Source organism: Ruditapes philippinarum, unplaced genomic scaffold, assembly GCF_026571515.1.
Source record: "Ruditapes philippinarum isolate M1 unplaced genomic scaffold, ASM2657151v2 ctg10790_1_1_1_1, whole genome shotgun sequence".
Taxonomy (NCBI): Eukaryota; Metazoa; Mollusca; class Bivalvia; order Venerida; family Veneridae; genus Ruditapes; species Ruditapes philippinarum.
The window spans coordinates 9,837-30,300 of record NW_026863798.1 but is presented as its reverse complement, the minus strand read 5'-3'; the positions used below and the strand labels follow the sequence as shown (position 1 = coordinate 30,300).

Below are 20,464 nucleotides of genomic sequence, written 5' to 3'. Positions count from 1 at the left end.
TATGTAAATGATTATAATAACCACAAAAGTGTCTGGTTAGAATGCATGAACTGCTGACATCATCCAGTTGCTCTTCCAAAACACCAGTGGCATCATCCAACACCGTTGGCATCATCCAACACCGGTGGCATCATCCAACACCGGTGGCATCATCCAACACTGGTGGCATCATCCAACACCACTGGCATCATCCAACACCGGTGGCATCATCCAACACTGATGGCATCATCCAACACCAGTGGCTTCATCCAACACCGGTGGCATCATCCAACACTGATGGCATCATCCAACACCGGTGGCATCATCCAACACTGGTGGCATCATCCAACACCGGTGGCATCATCCAACACTGATGGCATCATCCAACACCAGTGGCTTCATCCAACACCGGTGGCATCATCCAACACTGATGGCATCATCCAACACCGGTGGCATCATCCAACACCAGTGACATCATCCAACACCGGTGGCATCATCCAACACCAGTGGCATCATCCAAGCACCAGTGGCATCATCCAAACACCGGTGGCATCATCCAACACCAGTGGCATCATCCAACACCGGTGGCATCATCCAACACCAGTGGCATCATCCAACACCAGTGGCATTATCCAACACCAGTGGCATCATCCAACACTGATGGCATCATCCAACACCGGTGGCATCATCCAACACCAGTGACATCATCCAACACCGGTGGCATCATCCAACACCAGTGGCATCATCCAACACCAGTGCATCATCCAACACCGGTGGCATCATCCAACACTGGTGGCATCATCCAACCACCAGTGGCATTATCCAACACCAGTGGCATCATCCAACTACAGTGGCATCATCCAACACCGATGTCATCATCCAACACCGCTGGCATCATCCAACACCACTGGCATCATCCAACACCACTGGCATCATCCAACACCGCTGGCATCATCCAACACCACTGGCATCATCCAACTACAGTGGCATCATCCAACACCGATGGCATCATCCAACACCACTGGCATCATCCAACACCGGTGGCATCATCCAACACCAGTTGCATCATCCAACTTCAGTGGCATCATCCAACACCGATGTAATCATCCAACACCGCTGGCATCATCCAACACCACTGGCATCATCCAACACCACTGGCATCATCCAACTACAGTGGCATCATCCAACACCGATGGCATCATCCAACACCGCTGGCATCATCCAACACCACTGGCATCATCCAACACCGCTGGCATCATCCAACACCACTGGCATCATCCAACTACAGTGGCATCATCCAACACCGATGGCATCATCCAACACCTGTGGCATCATCCAACACCACTAGCATCATCCAACACCGGTGACATCATTCAACACCGGTGGCATCATCCATCTCTGCTGACATCAGTGGCATCATCCAACACCGGTGGCAACAAGTCATTAAACGCTGCTAATGTTCACAGATTAAGCAATTTAACCTTCAAAATCTTCCCCCCATACATCGCAGTTAAGCAAACATCCCAGGTAAATAGGAAAATTATATAACTGTCTGTCATAATCACATCATAATTATAGAGATGCCTGCAGAAATATAATTATCTCCCTATGAATATCTCATTCTAAATATTTTAGATATGTTATAGAAGAGAAGGTAGAAAATATATGTAGATAAAATATTTTCTTTTACCTGAAATCTTTTGGGTTTTTTTTTGTTTGTTTGGTTTTTTGTCTGTTTGGATTTAAATGCATACAGAAAGACTAGAGCTGTAACATTAAAGTTTCTGTGTGTGTTTTTTTTTCCACTATTTTATCTTCATAATAACTAATATCTCTTAAGTTTTTATTTTGGATAAAAATAAAATACATGTAGATGTATTATCTGTTACAAATACTGTGACTGTATTTCGAAGTTTACATGTAAGAGTGCCACCTGTCTTTCTCTGTATTTCAGACACTATACCTTTTGACTGTAACTACATGTATGCTTGCTGGAATTATATGAGCCGCGTCATGACAATACCAACATAGTGCGTTTGCGACCTGAGCATGGATCCAGACCAGCCTGCGCATCCGCACAGTCTGATCAGGATCCATGCTGTTCGCTTACAATGTAACCCTATTACAAGTAGAGAAACTGATAGCGAACAGCATGGATCCTGATCAGACTGCACGGATGCGCAGGCTGGTCTGGATCCATGCTGGTCGCAAACCCATTATGTTGGTTTTGTCGTGCAATAACCAATTAATAGAATTCAAATCCTCTGTACTGCAGATGCAGCAAAAGATCCAAAGTCAGTTTCCTTTTTAACCACTAAGCATTCCAGCTACATCTCAATTCTGTGTAATCAGTTATATTACTGACAAACAAAATCTTAAAACAATTTGCTTTGAGAGTAAGTTACATAAGATTTGTTTGTTACAAAACTTGCAAAATAACATCTGTTACAGATTAAGTAAAATATGCAGAATGTGTATTGGGCTCTTGAAATGTAAGACTTTTACCCTAAGGTGTCTAACTCAACTTTAAAAAATATATAATTAGCCTATAATCCCATCAACAGTGAAGTAACTTTTACTTTATAACAATTGAGTTACAATTGTGTTACAGTAAATCAGCTCTACACCAGGAAATGTTTGTTAGCTTGTTGAGGAAGCAGCCTCAAGTAAACAGCTGATATAAGTGTAATAATCTACAGTATATAATGTTGAAGGGGGGAATTTATGCTACTTCAATCAAATATAACAGTTAACTATCTAGCTAGACAAGTATGAAGCTGCATGTGGCCAGGTTTTGTCATTAACAGTTACGAACAATGATTTTCATGGAGTTCCCGAGGATCATTCATATGTAGACCGCAGGCATGATGTGGTGGTTTCCCATGATTAGGTCTATATATAGCGGATATTTCTCTCTGGGGAATAATATCCTCTCAGTGTCTAATGGCATCTGCAGAATCTGATAGTGATATTTGAAAAAAGAAATAATCTTTTTTCAATTATGAAATATTAAAAAAATATCCCATCTTAGTGCCAGCTTTCATGAAGATAATACTTTAATAATTTTGATAATGTCAGTATTTGAAGATATGCCCTTAAAATAGTCTTTGAAAATGTGAAAAAAAAATTGACAGGTGGTTTCTCTAAAACATAATTGGTCTGAACTAAAGAAATAAATGCTTTTGCTTTGAAACTTTTGTTTTTTGACGCTAAAACACACTGTAATGTCACATGGCAATTTTTCAAGCTTCACTGCTAGAAGAAGACATCAGGTGCTTGTCCGTGCTTTATTTCATTAAGGCACAAAGGAGCACCTAATTTTTTTGATGAACGTGCAGGCATTTTCAACCAAAGAAATCCATATTCAACATTTTGTTCTGATAAAGGCTATTGTGTGTTACGTCAGAGTGACAGACTTTTTGTATGTGTTGCGTTTATACGTTTGCATGTATGTTTCACTCCTGTTGACTGCATAAATTTGTATTCCTATTAAAATTTTGTCTTGGGAGCTTGTGACAATACAACTTTACACATGATACAACCCATCAACACATGGTACAACCCATCAACACATGGTACAACCCATCAACACATGATACAACCCATCAACACATGGTACAACCCATCAACACGTGGTACAACCCATCAACATGTGGTACAACCTATCAACACATGGTACAACCCATCAACACATGGTACAACCCAACAACACATGGTACAACCTATCAACACATAGTACACACTGTCAACACATGGTACAACCCATCAACACGTGGTACATCCCATCAACACATGGTACAACCCATCTACACATGGTTCAACCTATCAACACATAGTACACACCATCAACACATGGTACAACCCATTAACACATTGTACAACCCATCAACATGTGGTACAACCCATTATCATGTGGTACAAACCATCAACACGTGGTACAACCTATCAACACATTTTACAACCCATCAAAACGTGGTACAACTCATCAACACCTGGTATAACCCCATCAACATGTAATACACCCCATCAACATGTGGTACAACCCATCAACACATGGTACAACATATTAACATGTGGCACAACCCATCAACATGTGGTACAACCCATCAACACATGGTACTCCCCATCAACATATGGTACAACCAATCAACACGTGCTACAACCCATCAACATGTGGTACAACCCATCAACACATGGTACACCCCATCAACATATGGTACAACCAATCAACACGTGCTACAACCCATCAACATGTGGTACAACCCATCAACACATGGTACAAACCATCAACACGTGGTACAACCCATCAACACATGGTACAACCCATCAACACGTGGTACAATCCATCAACACGTGGTACAACCTATCAACACGTGGTACAATCCATCAACACATGGTACAACCCATCAACACTTGGTACAATCCATCAACACATGGTACAACCCATCAACACGTGGTACAATCCATCAACACATGGTACAACCCATCAACACGTGGTACAATCCATCAACACATGGTACAACCCATCAACACATGGTACAACCCATCAACACATGGTACAACCCATCAACACATGGTACAACCCATCAACACATGGTACAATCCATCAACACATGGTACAACCCATCAACACGTGGTACAATCCATCAACACATGGTACAACCCATCAACACGTGGTACAACCCATCAACACGTGGTACAATCCATCAACACATGGTACAACCCAAACAGGTTTGAATGTATCCTCTACACATTGCCACCTATTAGCAAGACTAATTCTTGAAGATAGGTAAAGAGATACAAATATATATGTCAACTATATTTCAACATTTGAAAAATGTATGTAATCATAATGACTTACATATTTATCTTCTGGTCCAGCATCATAAGTAACTTCCCCAAACTTTGGCGGTAAACTGCCCGATTGTACGCGTTCAAAACGCAGTTGTACAGGACCCTGAAATTACAAAATAATGTTTTAGAAATAGAATATATGCCAAATATATATGCATAATATTTTAAAATAATCAATTACCCAAAACTTAAAACTTTTTGCTTTCTATTAACAAATTAAGGGTACTGCAATGCCAGTTCCATTTTTCTCTGCTGATATGCAACAAAATGTTGTCAATATATGGACGTGAGAATCAAATGACTGGAAGTTTTATAGCCTTTAAAAGACCCATTTCTTAATGCTGCAGGGCAATAATACCACCCCTTAAATACCTGGGCACTGCATACAACTAACATTCCAATCTCAAATCGAGGCCTTACATCCCACTCACATGTACTCCTTAAACAACTGGGTGTTTCATACCACTCACATACCCCTCAAACACCAGGGTGTTGCATACCACTCATATACCCATCTCATACTTGGACCTGTATACAACTCACACACCCCTCTCATACCTTGGTTTTTTTGGGGTTTTTTTGTAAACAACTCGTATAACCCTCTCATTTCTAGGTCTAGTATACCACTCGCATAGCCCTCTCATAAATGGGCCTTGTAAATTCTAGCTTACATACCTTTCACATAAGTAAACATCATTTTTATTTTAGTTTCTCAGTAAAGCTCTAACTACAATATGAAAACTACTTTTGACCTTACAATATTTCAGGCTTGACAGGGCTTAGAATGCCACATAAACCATGATCTGTTAGCTATAATAATGTCTCTGGTTCATTTTTTACAAGTACATTAAAAATTTTATTAACCCTTCAATACTATAAATATCTTAAATGACCCTAAATATCTTAAATGATCCTAAATATCTTAAATAAACTTGTCTGTGTTTCAATCTGGCTAAGATCATTTATAATTTATATGGATTATTTCAAATGTACTGACTAAATAGTGACCAGTGCAGACCAAGATCAGGAGCTGTGGGATTGCGCCAGCTGATCTAATGGTCTGCACTGGTTGCCACCACCTGGGTTATTGGTTAAATGAACAATTATTACAAGTCTATCATCAGCATGATGAGATTAACAATATCATTTCATGCTAACATGCTTTCTATTTACATTATAGAAATCGGCTTCTCAGTTAGCAGCAAAGATTTGATTATTAACATATCTCCTGAATGTACACTTCTGCCAGGAAACATGCTTCTTTACACAAGAAAACATATTGTTGCCACACTTTACCTGAACTACTGTATGTAAAAAGAGATTAATTTTAATGTTACTGAACATGAGAAAAAAGGAATGTATTGTATATAAAAATAGCAGCCAGTTGGACTGCATGCTGCATAATGCTCCACTATATAATATAGCAAGTAAAAATTTAACAAGAGTCTGTAATTGGCATTAAAAATCTTAAATACATAATAATGAATTATAATAATTTAGTAAGTTAATAAGGGTCTTGGACAGCCGCCTGCAAATCATAATCATAAGAAGATCTTAATTCAGTGGTCTTCGAGAAAGATCTTGTACACATACTCTTTAACACTACACAAAGGGATGTAACTCTCCCTAAATCCATGTCCATTCTGTTATTAGACATTTTGAGACTTCTCTGTGTAAAGTTGCGCACAACCCCATGACCAATTGGGTACACAATCAGGGATAATATAATAATTAGAACAGCCCCCTATTCAATAATCAAGCTGAGAAATTATTTCACTGTAAAAGTATTCAAAAAATTTTGTTTCAATTGACACTGTCTAAGTGGATCTTTCCTTTTAATGAACCAAGTATTTATCTTAAAGCAATTTCGCCTGAATAGATACTTTGTACAAGTAAAATGAAATACTTTACATCATTTACATCAAAGTGAAAGGTAGAATTAGTGTTTTACATCAATAATTAATGCTTAAAAAAACACCAAACAGCAAATGTGACTAAATACATGATGTACATTAAATAGAAGACTTTCAGCTACACTAGTGGAGTAAGACCTCGGGTGTCCTGCTCAAGAGGCACCCTAGTAAAAAAAAGTGACATTCCGCAGGTGAGCTGGATACCTTAAAAGCCGAACATTAAAGTGTCCAAAGTTACTTACAAGATTTGAAGCAATTAGTGAATTAAGGGACAAGTTACTTTAAGTCACCTTCGCTACTCAACTATGCAGATTTACGTTGTATTTATAGTGTATATGGAGAAGAGTCATGTTAAAACTTCATGGCAAGCTTAAGCTTAAAAAAAATAAAATATGTGTATAATACATAAAAGGTTTTAACTTCTATGCTTCTATTGCTTTTGAGAATTTCTTTTGAACTTAACTAACTACTGGTATAAAACTGTAATTAGACAAAATGAAATCTCATTAATGTGGAAGATCAAGTTCTGCCAAGGAAAACATGAAAGGGAAAAAGCAAGCATTAAATTAAAGACTGTACTTGGTAACATTATTCTAGGTATATGTCATTACACATGAAAAAGTTGGCAACAATCTTTGTTAAACAGGTAAATAGCAAAGGTAAGTGAAGGTGTTTTAATCGGGGAAGTTGAAGTGCCAAAAATACTCTCTCCCAGTGATAAGAATAGAAACTACACAGTCATAACTTGAGGTAATTACATGTACTATTATCAACTATGCCATCACAAATATACACATACATACACATATATATTTATCATCATAGTTGAGGTTATTTTCTCCTTGTCCATGAGTTCATAGCTCTCTTTGGCATGATGACTCTAGATCATATTTATTTATTTAAGTGTTATATAATAATTCAATATGCAACTATTACTTATAATGGTAGATTGTATGACTTTACTTGATACAAATTTATTTTTGTTTCATTGTGTTGGAAGCCTGGAAGGCAATGTCAGTGAAAAGCTTCTTGCACAAAGAAACAACAGCTTGCCCCTGATGAGGTTTGAACCATTGCAACCATCATCCTAAGATCACTAGTCTGATGCATTAACCACTCTGCCACTCTGACTGAACATAAAATCTTATGCCTTATCATAATTCCAGTGGTGATCGCAAGCAATGAAATCCAGCACAATTGCCATCATGCACCAAACTACATACTAGAACCATTAGGTTATTATTGTTAATTGATTTGAACATACCTGAAATTAACGATAAAGATAGAAACGTTCCAAATTTAAAGTAGGACAAGTTTGTTGTAATTTTCATGTGGTACAGCACTGGTTATGTACCCACAGGAATAATAATCAGGAACATAATTTGAGACCATGCATAATGACCAGTTGAATAACCCCAAACTGTTAACATGTAAAACAAGTATACAAAACTTTGAGTTAAAACAAGAGCTGTCCAATAGACAGGACCCTCGACTTTTCACAGATTTTGACAGTAAGGAAAGGTGCATAACTCTGTAAAAAGATAACACAGAGTGATAAACCTTTGTCCATAATGTATTATAATCATATAGTGTGTGAAGTATCAGAAATTTTGGAGTGCAAAAACATGAAGTTTCAACCTTTAATTCCCTTCGCAAAAACATAATTAAAGTGTGATGCCACAGCTTGGATGAGTTTAACAAGAGCTGTCGGTAGGACAGCACGCTCCACTATTCTAAGTGCTTGATAGTAAAAGAGCCTTGATTATGTTAAATTTCACAAAAGGGCTAATTTTTTTTATAAATTCATGTTATAGGCCTTAGAGAGAGTCTAATTATACAGTATTGGCTTGACTATTTGGAAGGTAATGTCACAAGGGTGTTTTATTGAGTATAATAATACTAATTACCTATGAATACATAAAATTGACAGAAAAGGTACAAAGGCTTGTAATTAAGATGTTTTATCAAGTAAATCACTGCTTTATTATTATGAATGCATAAAATTGTCCCAAAAAAGGCACAAACCCTTCAGTAGTTATGGAGATAACAGCTTACAAGCAAAACTTTACCATGAATTTTTTAAGTTGAAAAAGGGAAGAAAAATCAGCCTAAATGCAAGATAGAATTATGGATCTTTGTCAGTGACCTACAATTCTGACCCTAAATGCATATGTGAAGTTTTAAATAAATATCTTTAATAGTTATTGAGATATGTAAAACTTGCATGTGAACATTAACCAAGAGACTAAGTAGAAAAGGGGATATGAATCAGCCTTAATGCAAGATAGAGTTATGGAACTTGGTCAGTGACATACAATTATGACCCTCAAATTATGACCCTAAGTACATGTGTAAAGTTTCAAGTAAATATCTTTGAAGACCTTTAACCTTTAACCAAAATCTCTAAGTTTCAAAGGGGCAAATAATTCTGAAAATATTGCAGACAGAGCTATGCAATTTTGCAAAATGATGTACATTGTTACTATAAAAAAGTATTGTAAATTTCAATTGAATATCTCAAGCAATAATTGAGATATTTGACTTTACAAAAAAACTTTATCCAAAATTTCTAAGTTTCAAAGGGGCATAATTCTGTCAATATTGTAGGCAGAGTTATCTAACTTGTCAATCTGATGAACCTTGTTACTATAAATAAGTATTGTAAGTTTCAATTGAATATCTCAAGCAATAATTGAGATATTTGACTTTACAAAAACTTTAACCAAAATTTCTAAGTTAAAAATGGGCATAATTCTGTCAATATTGTAGGCAGAGTTATCCAACTTGTCAATCTGATGTACCTTATTACTATAAATAAGTATTGTAAGTTTCAATTGAATATCTCAAGCAATAATTGAGATATTTGACTTTACAAAAACTTTAACCAAAATTTCTAAGTTAAAAAGGGGCATAATTCTGTCAATATTGTAGGCAGACTTATCCAACTTGTCAATCTGATGTACCTTATTACTATAAATAAGTATTGTAAGTTTCAATTGAATATCTCAAAGAATAATTGAGATATTTGTCTTAACAAAAAACTTTAACCAAAATTTCTAAGTTAAAAAGGGGCATAATTCTGTCAATATTGTAGGTAGAGTTATCTAACTTGTCAATCTGATGTACCTTGTTACTATAAATAAGTATTATAAGTTTCAATTGAATATCTCAAGCAATAATTGAGATATTTGACTTTACAAAAAACTTTAACCAACTCAGACGCGGACGCTGACGCTGACACCGGGGCGACTACAATAGCTCTCATATTCTTCGAATAGTCGAGCTAAAAATGAAACTCTCCCTTAACTTATTATAGTCAAGCTTAAGATTTATTCAAACTCTAGATATATACTTAATGTTTTAATCAAACAAGCACTTAATAAAAATCTGACAGCCGCCTGCTTCAATTTGATATTTTCTAAGTGTAAACATTAAAAACTTACTCAGAAGAGGTCATTTCACACAAACTCTAAATAGTCACTCGTTTTTTTTTTTAATGTGATTGTATCAAGCTAAGACTGACAGCTAGTAATTAATTCAATCATTTTGCTTTCTAATAAAAGATTTCTGATCAATAGAATGATCTGACAATCAGACATTAGAGCCTATTTAGACACATGATAACCATAACTATATATATCACCTGTCAAATATGTGAATGAAGAGTCATTTTCACTGTCAATCACAGTTACCCATTGAGAAGACAGTCTAATTGGATATAAACAGAACAAAGAATCAACCATATATATCTTAATTAAAATAACCTAGTATGATCTTCTAGTGATTTACAATGGCCATCAGCCAACTGTCTATATTAATGAAAACAGTCTATATTAATGAAAACAGGAAATAATGCCACAGTCATAACAAGAAAAGCATTGATGCAAAGCATCAAAGGGCGACGCCAAAAGAATTTGATCCAGATTTGCACCTAAATACTTAACAAAAGATGTGTACTTTACAGCAGTACCATTACATGTGACCTGGAGGCTAGGGCCAGGTTAAGTTGAAACTTAAACCAAAAAAGAATAGACTCTGTCTTGCCAAGATGCAAAGGCAATTTATAGTCAATTAAGCAATCTTATAAGACTCATGTTATAAGAAAGAATTTCTTCAGATTTAATTTATGAGACACAAGGATTCCTGAGTCATCAGCATATAATCACTGGCACGAGTATCGGACCTGGGAAGAAAAAATATGACCAGATGACCAGATTGATAAAAAAAAAACTGTGTTTATAAAAACCAAAATAAAAAATGTAAATAATGATCCCCTTTAAAAATATACTTTCAACTTGAAGTATATTTTAAAGGGGGTCATTATTTACATTTTATTTTGGTTGTTGACACTTTTAAGATGAACACAGGTTTTTTTATCAATCTGGCCATATTTTTTCATCCAAGGTCTGATACTCGTGCCTGTGCATTATAATAAAAGCTTATTGCTTAGGGTTGAAGACATGTAATTGACATATATTAGATATAAAAGAGGACCTAAAATGAACATCAGGGGGACAGCATAGGTACTCAGAGCAGTAGTAGAATAAGTACCAGCCACATCAACCAGCTACTATCAGAGATAAGACTTAAACCATGTAAGAATGTCATTATATATGGCAGATGCTTGAAGTTTCATGAAGAAGAAGAAAAACAACTTCTTCATGTGCAGGATAGTGTGTTCAACTGTATCAAATGCCCTTTGTAGATCTAAAAGTATCATGCAATACTGCCTTTGTCCATTTCAAATAATGCAATCTGTTAAATGAATCAAACATGTGTCAATTGAAAAACCACTTCTAAACCCTGACTGAAACTGCCTGACCATGACTCAAACCCATGACTTTCAGAAGACCAACTGAGCTATCCGTCCTGCTACACATTTTCTCTTTAATAATGAAACAGTTCTAAACCACAACATATTTCCCCACTATATCGATTTGTGTTCGTGAATTTCTTATGTTACAGAGCATATAGGAAATTGAACTCATGCTTATATGCAGTCATAGGATGAGAAAAACTTTGAGCTTGACCAGAACTCATTAACCTGTGACCAACATAAGAAGAAATTTTATGAGGCTGATTTGTATTTTGCATCAAGGGCACCGGGCAAAAACATGAAAATGCAACAAACAAACCACTTTGTGGTAGATTGTATTTTCATGTTTTCATCTGGCGCCCAGTTACTTTTTGTACTATGTTGGTTTTCATGTGGCACAAATCACCCCACTATAAATTTAGTGCACAAATTTATTCAAGGCAAGTAACAATCTACTCTATGTACAGTCTGTTGTCGCGTTGACTCAGGAGACCTGGAGGTTGAGACCGGTGTCTCTTCATTACAAATAGATAAGACAGAAGCTGTCCTTTTCAAACTATGCACATGTTAGAATTCAGAATATGATTTTTTGAGACTTTATTAATTATATTGCTTGATCCAAGTTTAAGGACATTTTCAATCAATACATGTTTTATCATTTATAACTTTAAATGAAAGTCTCATCCCTTTAATAATAATGACATAACTGTATCTCTTTAAATGCAGAAAAATTATAAGTCTCAACATATCAATATACTACTGTCTAAGATATACATGTACATGCACATAACATTAATAATTCCCAGTTTATATTAAATAAATATTTAATCCTAACATTAACATTAACATGCTTTTGATGACCTTACAACTGGTGAATTATATACAACAAAATAGTATTATAAGTAATACCTAAGATAGACAGAAAAGAACAAATAATTTAGTAAACATAAGTTACTTCCCCTTAAAATAAAGAAAACCTGAAACCCAAAAGAACACGATAAGCAGCAAAATTATGAAATGTTGCAGGTTCAATTTTATCAAGCCATGCAAATTAATGGTAAAGTATTCATAAAAAAAAATAGATGGCCATGTGTCAGCAGTAATTGCAGAAAATCGTATAGCTTTCAACATCCGGATACTGGTACACTTTGTAAAAACAACCATTCTGCGCAACAGATAAATGTAATAAGGATAAAATCAATAGGATAATCGTTTACAACAGTTTCATTACCTATCCTTATACTCAATTGCAGGTGAACTTTCTTCTTGTAGGAAAATTTTGAAAATGTATAAATGATACGGCCTCAATCTAGACCACAACGATATTCGAAATCCGGGTTTTAGTATTGTCATTAAAACTAAGGGACAAGCTGTTAAACTTAACCCGCAATTTCGTGAAAATAATATCACAATGCACATGCTTTTTACATAAAGTTATTAAATACAAATATAACAATACATTTGTTTACTTGATTTTTACGAATCAAAATAAAACTAATTTACACAACATGAAATTAACTGCTAATAATAACAGCTCCTTCCATAGGCAAAAATAAAAAGCGTTCCATAATAGACGACGCCGCTCACCGGCGTCGCCAATAATAACATTCTAGAGCTTGACTACATTCAGTGAAACATTGCATTCTGAGATAGGTACACAAGATCTTGATTATATGTTCTTCCTCTTTTTTTATATATTAACAACCCTAGCTTTATATTTTAGAGCCAACTTACTGGTTACACAGTCAAAGTCAGATCAATGGAAGATAAAAATTTATATATTCGCTTTAAATACCTATGACCATACCTTAATTACTGAACAGATCAATTTTGTCAGTAAATCATTAATATACAGTTTGTGTAATATCTATATCAAAATTTAATACAATGTATAATAAACAAGAACTCTCCAAGGAGATAACTTACTGTATTTAATATCGGATAGTAAGTAACAAAAAAATAAATAAATATACTGCTTTATAAACATAAAGCAATAAAGTCATCAGCACATAAGGTGCTTGAGTAAAAATGACAGAAAAGGGGAGATAATTCTTTAAAATATACATGTATTCTAAAGAGCCAAATTGCCATACAGAGGTTGGTTATAATGTTGAGTCTAAAGTATTTAAATATCCCTGCAGGTAACAATGAAGATACAGTTGAAAAGGTAAAAATAACAAAATCTCAAGCTCAAAGACCCTGAATACGTGGTCTTAATTAAGCTCTCCTATATAACTAATAATATAGTCCAGCCAACATGGTACTATATATAGATTTGTACCTGATAACCTGTGTTTCTATGAATGTTATTGCATCATTATTTGGAAACGTATATCACTACTTTCGATAATATATTTAAGGGCATGACTGATGACATGACCCGGTTCTGTACTCTTACTGCCTCAAAGGGCGCATATCTGGACCCTCATTTAGTATAGACTACCTTACCTTACCTTACCTATGTTTCTGATATAACATATTTCTAATGGTCTGCAACCATTAAATGTTTCTTACCAACTTACCCCCAGGGAAATTTTGCTTTTAATATAAAGCTGTTATAGTGTTTAGATTTCCTTCAGTTTTAAGTGTTTAATAAGTTGCATAAAATTTTAGAAAACATTTTTCCAATTAAGTGTTTACAACTTGCTAATATCTGTTTTAATCATAATTTCAAGGGGCTCACGAGGATCCAATACTGTTATTATTAAAATCATTAAATAATATAATTTGAGGTGAGTATCTTAATTAGTGTTAAAGTAAAGTATCAACAAAAAGTATATCATTTTGGAGACTGTGTACAGAAACATCTGAACTTAATATTTCACAAAAATATGACAAACTCTTTATATAGTGGGTGCAAATAAACCTTTTTTCAGAACTTTCCATTCAAAGGATTTATTCAATTTACAAAATTATGAAATTGTTTATATTATTATAGCTGAATTTATGGAATCTGGTCAGATGTACTGCATAGCTGGGGTCTTTAATGGCTGAAAAGGCTTTGCTTACTTGCACATACGTACCAGTAAATCATTCTATACATACATAGGCTCGATTTTGAACCTGTCAAGACCTTCACATTGTATTGTGAAATCTTCACCTTTACAATGGAATACTATCTTTGTTATATCTGCCTAAATCAATTAATTCTAGCATAATCTGATTTATGTAATTCTAATATTATACTGATTGTTTACATTGCCGGGAATTAGATGGAATTATATTTTCTCTACACTTATCATAGTGTTATGAATTCCCTTTGTAAGAGTTGCCATAGGAACAGGTGAGCTTTGTTTTCATTACAGAAACATATATTTCTATTGCAAGCATACAATTCGAAAAACTGTACCATACTGCAACACACATGTAATATAGACACTTTATAGTTACCATCAACTAGAAAACTTCGTGTTATATTGAACTGTATAAATATTGGAGAAATACCTGTAAAATATTCTAAATCATGGACAGGTGTATCAACAATTATCATACTTATATAAAATACAACATTTATAGATGTGAGGCTACTGTTCATACATTATTAACATTATGATGATCAATTTCTAAAAGTGCATTCCTGCAAATCAAGTTATATGTACAACAGTTACTCTTTAGGTCTTACCCTACTAAAGGTATACAATAACCATGTCTTGCTTTGACTTCTTAACACTTCCATTCCATAATATTAAATTATTTGTGCATGGGAGGCGGGTAAGGGGGGGGGGGGGTAAATTTGAAAACTCGAAGCAAAAAAAAACAAATATTTACAATAGTGCATAACTGCCAGACTGCATGATTGCAAGGTTGGCCTTGCTCTATGCTGGAAACAGTTCAAGATCCTCAATCGTTATATAAAAAGTGGGGAGCGGTTGGGGGGAGGAATCAACCATAAATAACTTTGATATATAATTAATACTTACACATATTACAGAAGCATGTATAGTAATTTTCTTTAAGAAACTTTCAACACTACTACTGTATTTTCTAACTCATAACTGGCTTATAATCAACAGTAAAAAGTTATTCAATCTTTCCCATTAGTGTATATATGCCAAATTTATTCCTCGTTAAAGGTAATAAATATTGACAGTTAACATCTGATAACCATAAAATGTTAAAACTGGATTTTAAGAGATTAAGTGCAGTGTCATTAAAAGTATCATTTGTTAATATACTTCAGTGCAGTAACACTCAAGAAGCAATCATTCTGTTTTTTCAAACGTTTTAAAATACAATATATTCATGGAAACTGGCATGTATGTTATAATGCAATATTTTTTTTTACATGGTTGACTTTGAAAATTTGTGCCACATATTTTATTCCTTATTCCTTACACATACGATCAATAATTATGCACATATTCCTAAGAATCATTCATGGCCTCTTGACTTATAATAAAACAAATTTTAATATAAGAAATTAGGCTTTCGATTATGTATGACTTTACATTGAATATATGGTCGCAATTCCCAAGCTGACAACATTTTAGGACCAACACTGTTAAGATCATATGGCGACTTTCCAGCTTTACTGGCGCAGGAAGATCTCAGGTGCCCTTCCATGGCATGAGAAATTGTTGCACCTTTTAAGGCTTTCATGATTCTCTCATGGAGTTTGCAATTTTCACCTTTTGACTATTCTAATCATAGATCTTAAGAGATTTCCATTTTATAGAGTCTTTGTAATTCTAGTCACCAACTGGGACATACGATATCGTACATCCCAGTCACCAAGCAGTTTTATTTTAGAAGATAATTTGATCATTCATTCTCTATTTTCATCATTTCTATGCAGTGTTATAGGGTTATACATGAAAAAGAAATAAGAAAAATATTGAAATTCTACATTAATTTTATGAAACAAAAAAATATGTTATAATCATATACATGTATACATGTTTAAAGGTAGCAATCAATACCCAATTCCATCCAGTTTTGAATTTTGAAGTCTTAATGTTCCATGACATTTGTAGTCCTGATTATAATTTCTTAAAGATTTTTATATATCTCCATAAGCTGGGTAAATAATCTGGCCATTAATTAGTCCAAGGCTTTTCCTTAATTATAACCTTTAATGAAATTGTTCATCATACAATCTGGACAATTCATAATCAGCAAACAAAAGTTAATTGAATAAGGGTATGATCATACTGCATTGATGTGGTACACTGTGCAGGGTGAGCTGACAGGTGCTGACTTTTTCACAGGTTTTGGAATCAGCCCAAGGGAAATTACACGCATACGGTTATATATGCAAAAGGGGAAGAAAAAAATACTTGATGTTAAGTCAATTTTTTGGAAAACTGCATGATTTCAGAAAAATTTTTCCTCTGGGGAAGCTGCCTGTAAACGGCTCTTGCTATATAGAAGAGAAAAAAGCGCCTGACACCTGCTGACTGTCCCAGGTAAGACAATTAGGAGAGTTTATAGAGATGAACATTTCTTTGTAAGATAAATTATACTTGTTATGTTACTGACATATATACATATCCTGGTATTTACAACAACAGAAATAAAATGTGAGTACACCAAACATCTTATGGCAAGTTCAAGGTTATTGAACCATACTAAAAATGTCTGCAATGCATAACTAACATGTATCAGGCACTGGAAGTGTTATATTTTCACCTATCAGCATTATTTCTTGGCTGTTTTGTAAATTCAAGGTTGTTTGGGCAAAAATTATTGCTCATAAGTTGATTCTTCTTCAATGAGATAAATAAGCAGTATGCAAAAATCTCCCTCCATTTATCAAGTATTGAAAGAGCTATTCATGAAGTATTTGATAAGCTGTTATGAAGAGTCATAAAGCAGACAATAAAATAAAGAGATCCTTTAATTAATATTTAAACTGCTGGCTTCCTGAAAGCATTTAATAACAACTAAAGTAATGGATAATAGAAACATCAGGGTTTATGAAAACTATACCAGCCATATGTTTCATGTTACACCCCCACAGATCAATACAAGAGAACAGATTTTTTTTCTTCTTCTTACTTGTATTTATAGTAATATATTGTAATTTCAATTTACAAAGTAAAATCTAACCTAAATCTATTGATAATTAATAGTAAATACTATGTTATAACATGTTTTATGTAAGACTTTAGCATTTCTAAACTAATACATTTAACAATTATTCTTATATCTACAATATTTATGATGCAGTGTTTTAATGCTTTATTAAATGTCTGTTATATGTACACCAGTATATTAGTACATTTGTATATTATATTATTCACCATTTAAATAAACTTAATGTCTGTAAAATAACCTTTTAAGGAGAAGAATTTTATATGACTTAGTCTTTCGTTCTCATCCTTTTCTTTGAATATATTATATATATTTGTATTCTGACTGTATTGTATTATGTATATCATGTAAATATTAGGGAAATAAATATGTTTAAACTAAATAACCTTTTGGTTAACTATTGTCCATCTATTAATCTGGACAAGAAAATGATTCATCATTTATAAGGAAAATTTCAAAATATGTACAGCCATGTAGTTATATTTGTAATTACAAAATGTATTTTTTGTAATCTGTGTCTATGAAATAAAAGAAATATTCTGTTCCGTTCTGTAAAATGTACTGACTGAATAGTGAACACTTAAGTGCAGACCTTAATTTGTGCTAGTTGATCTTGGCCTGCATTTGTTGCACATGTACAATCTGTTGCCACAGCATTAAAGGGGTTAAGAAAAAACCATTTTGACATTAACTTGTTTTATTACATGCTTTTCGGTGGTTTATAGAAATATATCAGTGATATAATGGTAATTTCACCGTTTGAAACAGTGAAATTACCACTTTGATAATTTCACTGTTTTGAATTTAACCCTCTTACATTTCATTTCAGTGAAATACCAGCGTACACAGTACTGGGAACCAACTTAATGATGTGACGTCGTAAATGATGTCACGTTATATTATTATTTGGCGGCGCTTTTCAATCAAGTATTAGGTTAAATGTATTTTTTTAAAACGTCTCTTTTGCATATAATAAAAAGAAAATTTGTTTAGTTTAGTTTAAGATTGAAATATATTTCACCTTGTGAACACCAAAAGTTCATTATTTCACTCGTGGCTGCGCCACTCGTGAAATATACCTTTTGGTGCTCACTCGGTGAAATATATTCCGATCTTACACTGAACTAAACAAATATGCCTTTTATCTGTAAAGTATGACAATGAGTGCATTATTGACAAGGGAAGAGATTATCAAAATATTACATGTATACATTGCAATCATGTTAATTAATATACTTTATTTAATGATAGTAGATTACACAGGGCATACAAATGTAATAAGAATTAAAGATCATCTAAAAATTATATTAAAACAGTAACATCAATAGGATTTGTGTCATTAACCCATTACTTCATGAGCATTTTGTAAAAAAATGGCTGTTTTCATTGAAAAGTCTCCCGTTACAAGTTCAAAATTGTTATAATACTATAAAAACTGCTTCAACACTAATCAAACTTGGCACAAATGTTGACTGGACCATTGCCCTTGCAACAACATGCTCAGGCTTAAATTTTTCTGTTACCATGGCAACGAGGGGACATCTAAAATTGCCAAAAATCACTATTTTGCGTTGATTTTTTCCATCATAATTGATTTCAAAGTGCTGCAACTTCTCAATGGATTGAGATAGAGTCAAATGCTTTTCAGCGTTGGTTACACGTTACCTTATGATCAATCTGGGGTCATTTATAGCCTCTCACAAGTCCAAAATTTTCTTGGCGATGAGGGGGACTCCGCCCCCCTTCAAACCCCCCAAACAGAAGGGGGCACTGTAATCCCCCTTCTGGCAACCCCTGATGTATCTTTTTGTTTGGGGCATCGCCAAAAAAAGTGGTCACTTTTTTTAACAAGTCCGGGCCCCCATTTCTCAAACAAAAACAAGTGTTTTAAGGGCCTAAATAAATGCATTTTTTTCACCATTTGAGACAATAAAAAGGGGGGGTGAAAAAGGGGGTTAAAAGGCGTGTATATGAAGTAATGGGTTAAGTTGCAAATTTGAATGTTGATAAACCAGTGGTATTTCCTGTGCTTGAACTATCAAAATATTCACAGACAGGTACACATGTATTATTCAATGCAAAGATAATTTAATAATCATTTACACTTATTTCCTGCACTACACGTACTATTATCATGCTCTTCAAAGGTCAAAAGCAAAGCCTGTTGTTAAATAATGAAGAGCTTATAACAAAAGCAAACAAAAAAACCTGAGGAAATCAATTTGTAAATAGCTTTAGTCTTTGTCTAATTAGAGAGGGATCAAATGAACTCATTGATCTTTCCTTGTAGATTAATTATATTAGATATATAAGCCTCTATCCTCTATTACCTAGGTACTTTACTAACAGTCTCAATGGAATGTTTGTATACTATTCATTAATTATTCAATAATAGGCAATAATGCATTTCCCTTACATATCGATGGCTCAGCGCAAAACTCAGCTAAGTCCATATTTCACCTAAAATGACTTTTCCATAAATTCTGAAAGCTAATCAAACATCCCTTGATCTCTGAAAATATTTTGAACATATTCCCTGTAATAGTAATTATATTTGAATTTCAAGCAAACATTGCTAAGTCAAACTGATCAAATTAGTTACTGCAAAACTAGATTAAGTCAAGTTAGTATGAGTTTTGCACCAATTTTTTTTTCAACTCACACAAATTTGCCAGTGCAAAACTAGTCTAACTTAAGTGTTGCACTAAGTAATATTATGAAGCTATAGCATGTAGTTCTTTTACAACATAGAAAATAAGAAATATTCCTTTAAAATTACATTTGCACCACCCTGTTTTAAACTTGCAATAGTTTTGATGACCCATATACATGTAGCATTCGTATATTGTAAAGCCTTAATTCAGTGAGG

At 34.1% G+C, this 20,464-nt stretch overlaps 1 protein-coding gene across 1 annotated transcript; it reads left to right on the top strand.

Moving 5' to 3' along the window:
- Window positions 1–41: 41 nt before the first annotated feature.
- On the top strand, window positions 42–1,082 carry LOC132723359 (protein roadkill-like). Its single transcript, XM_060708057.1, has 2 exons — window positions 42–279; window positions 487–1,082. Exons 1-2 carry the CDS (start codon window positions 42–44, stop codon window positions 1,080–1,082), a joined length of 834 nt encoding a protein of 277 aa, XP_060564040.1.
- Window positions 1,083–20,464: the final 19,382 nt, after the last annotated feature.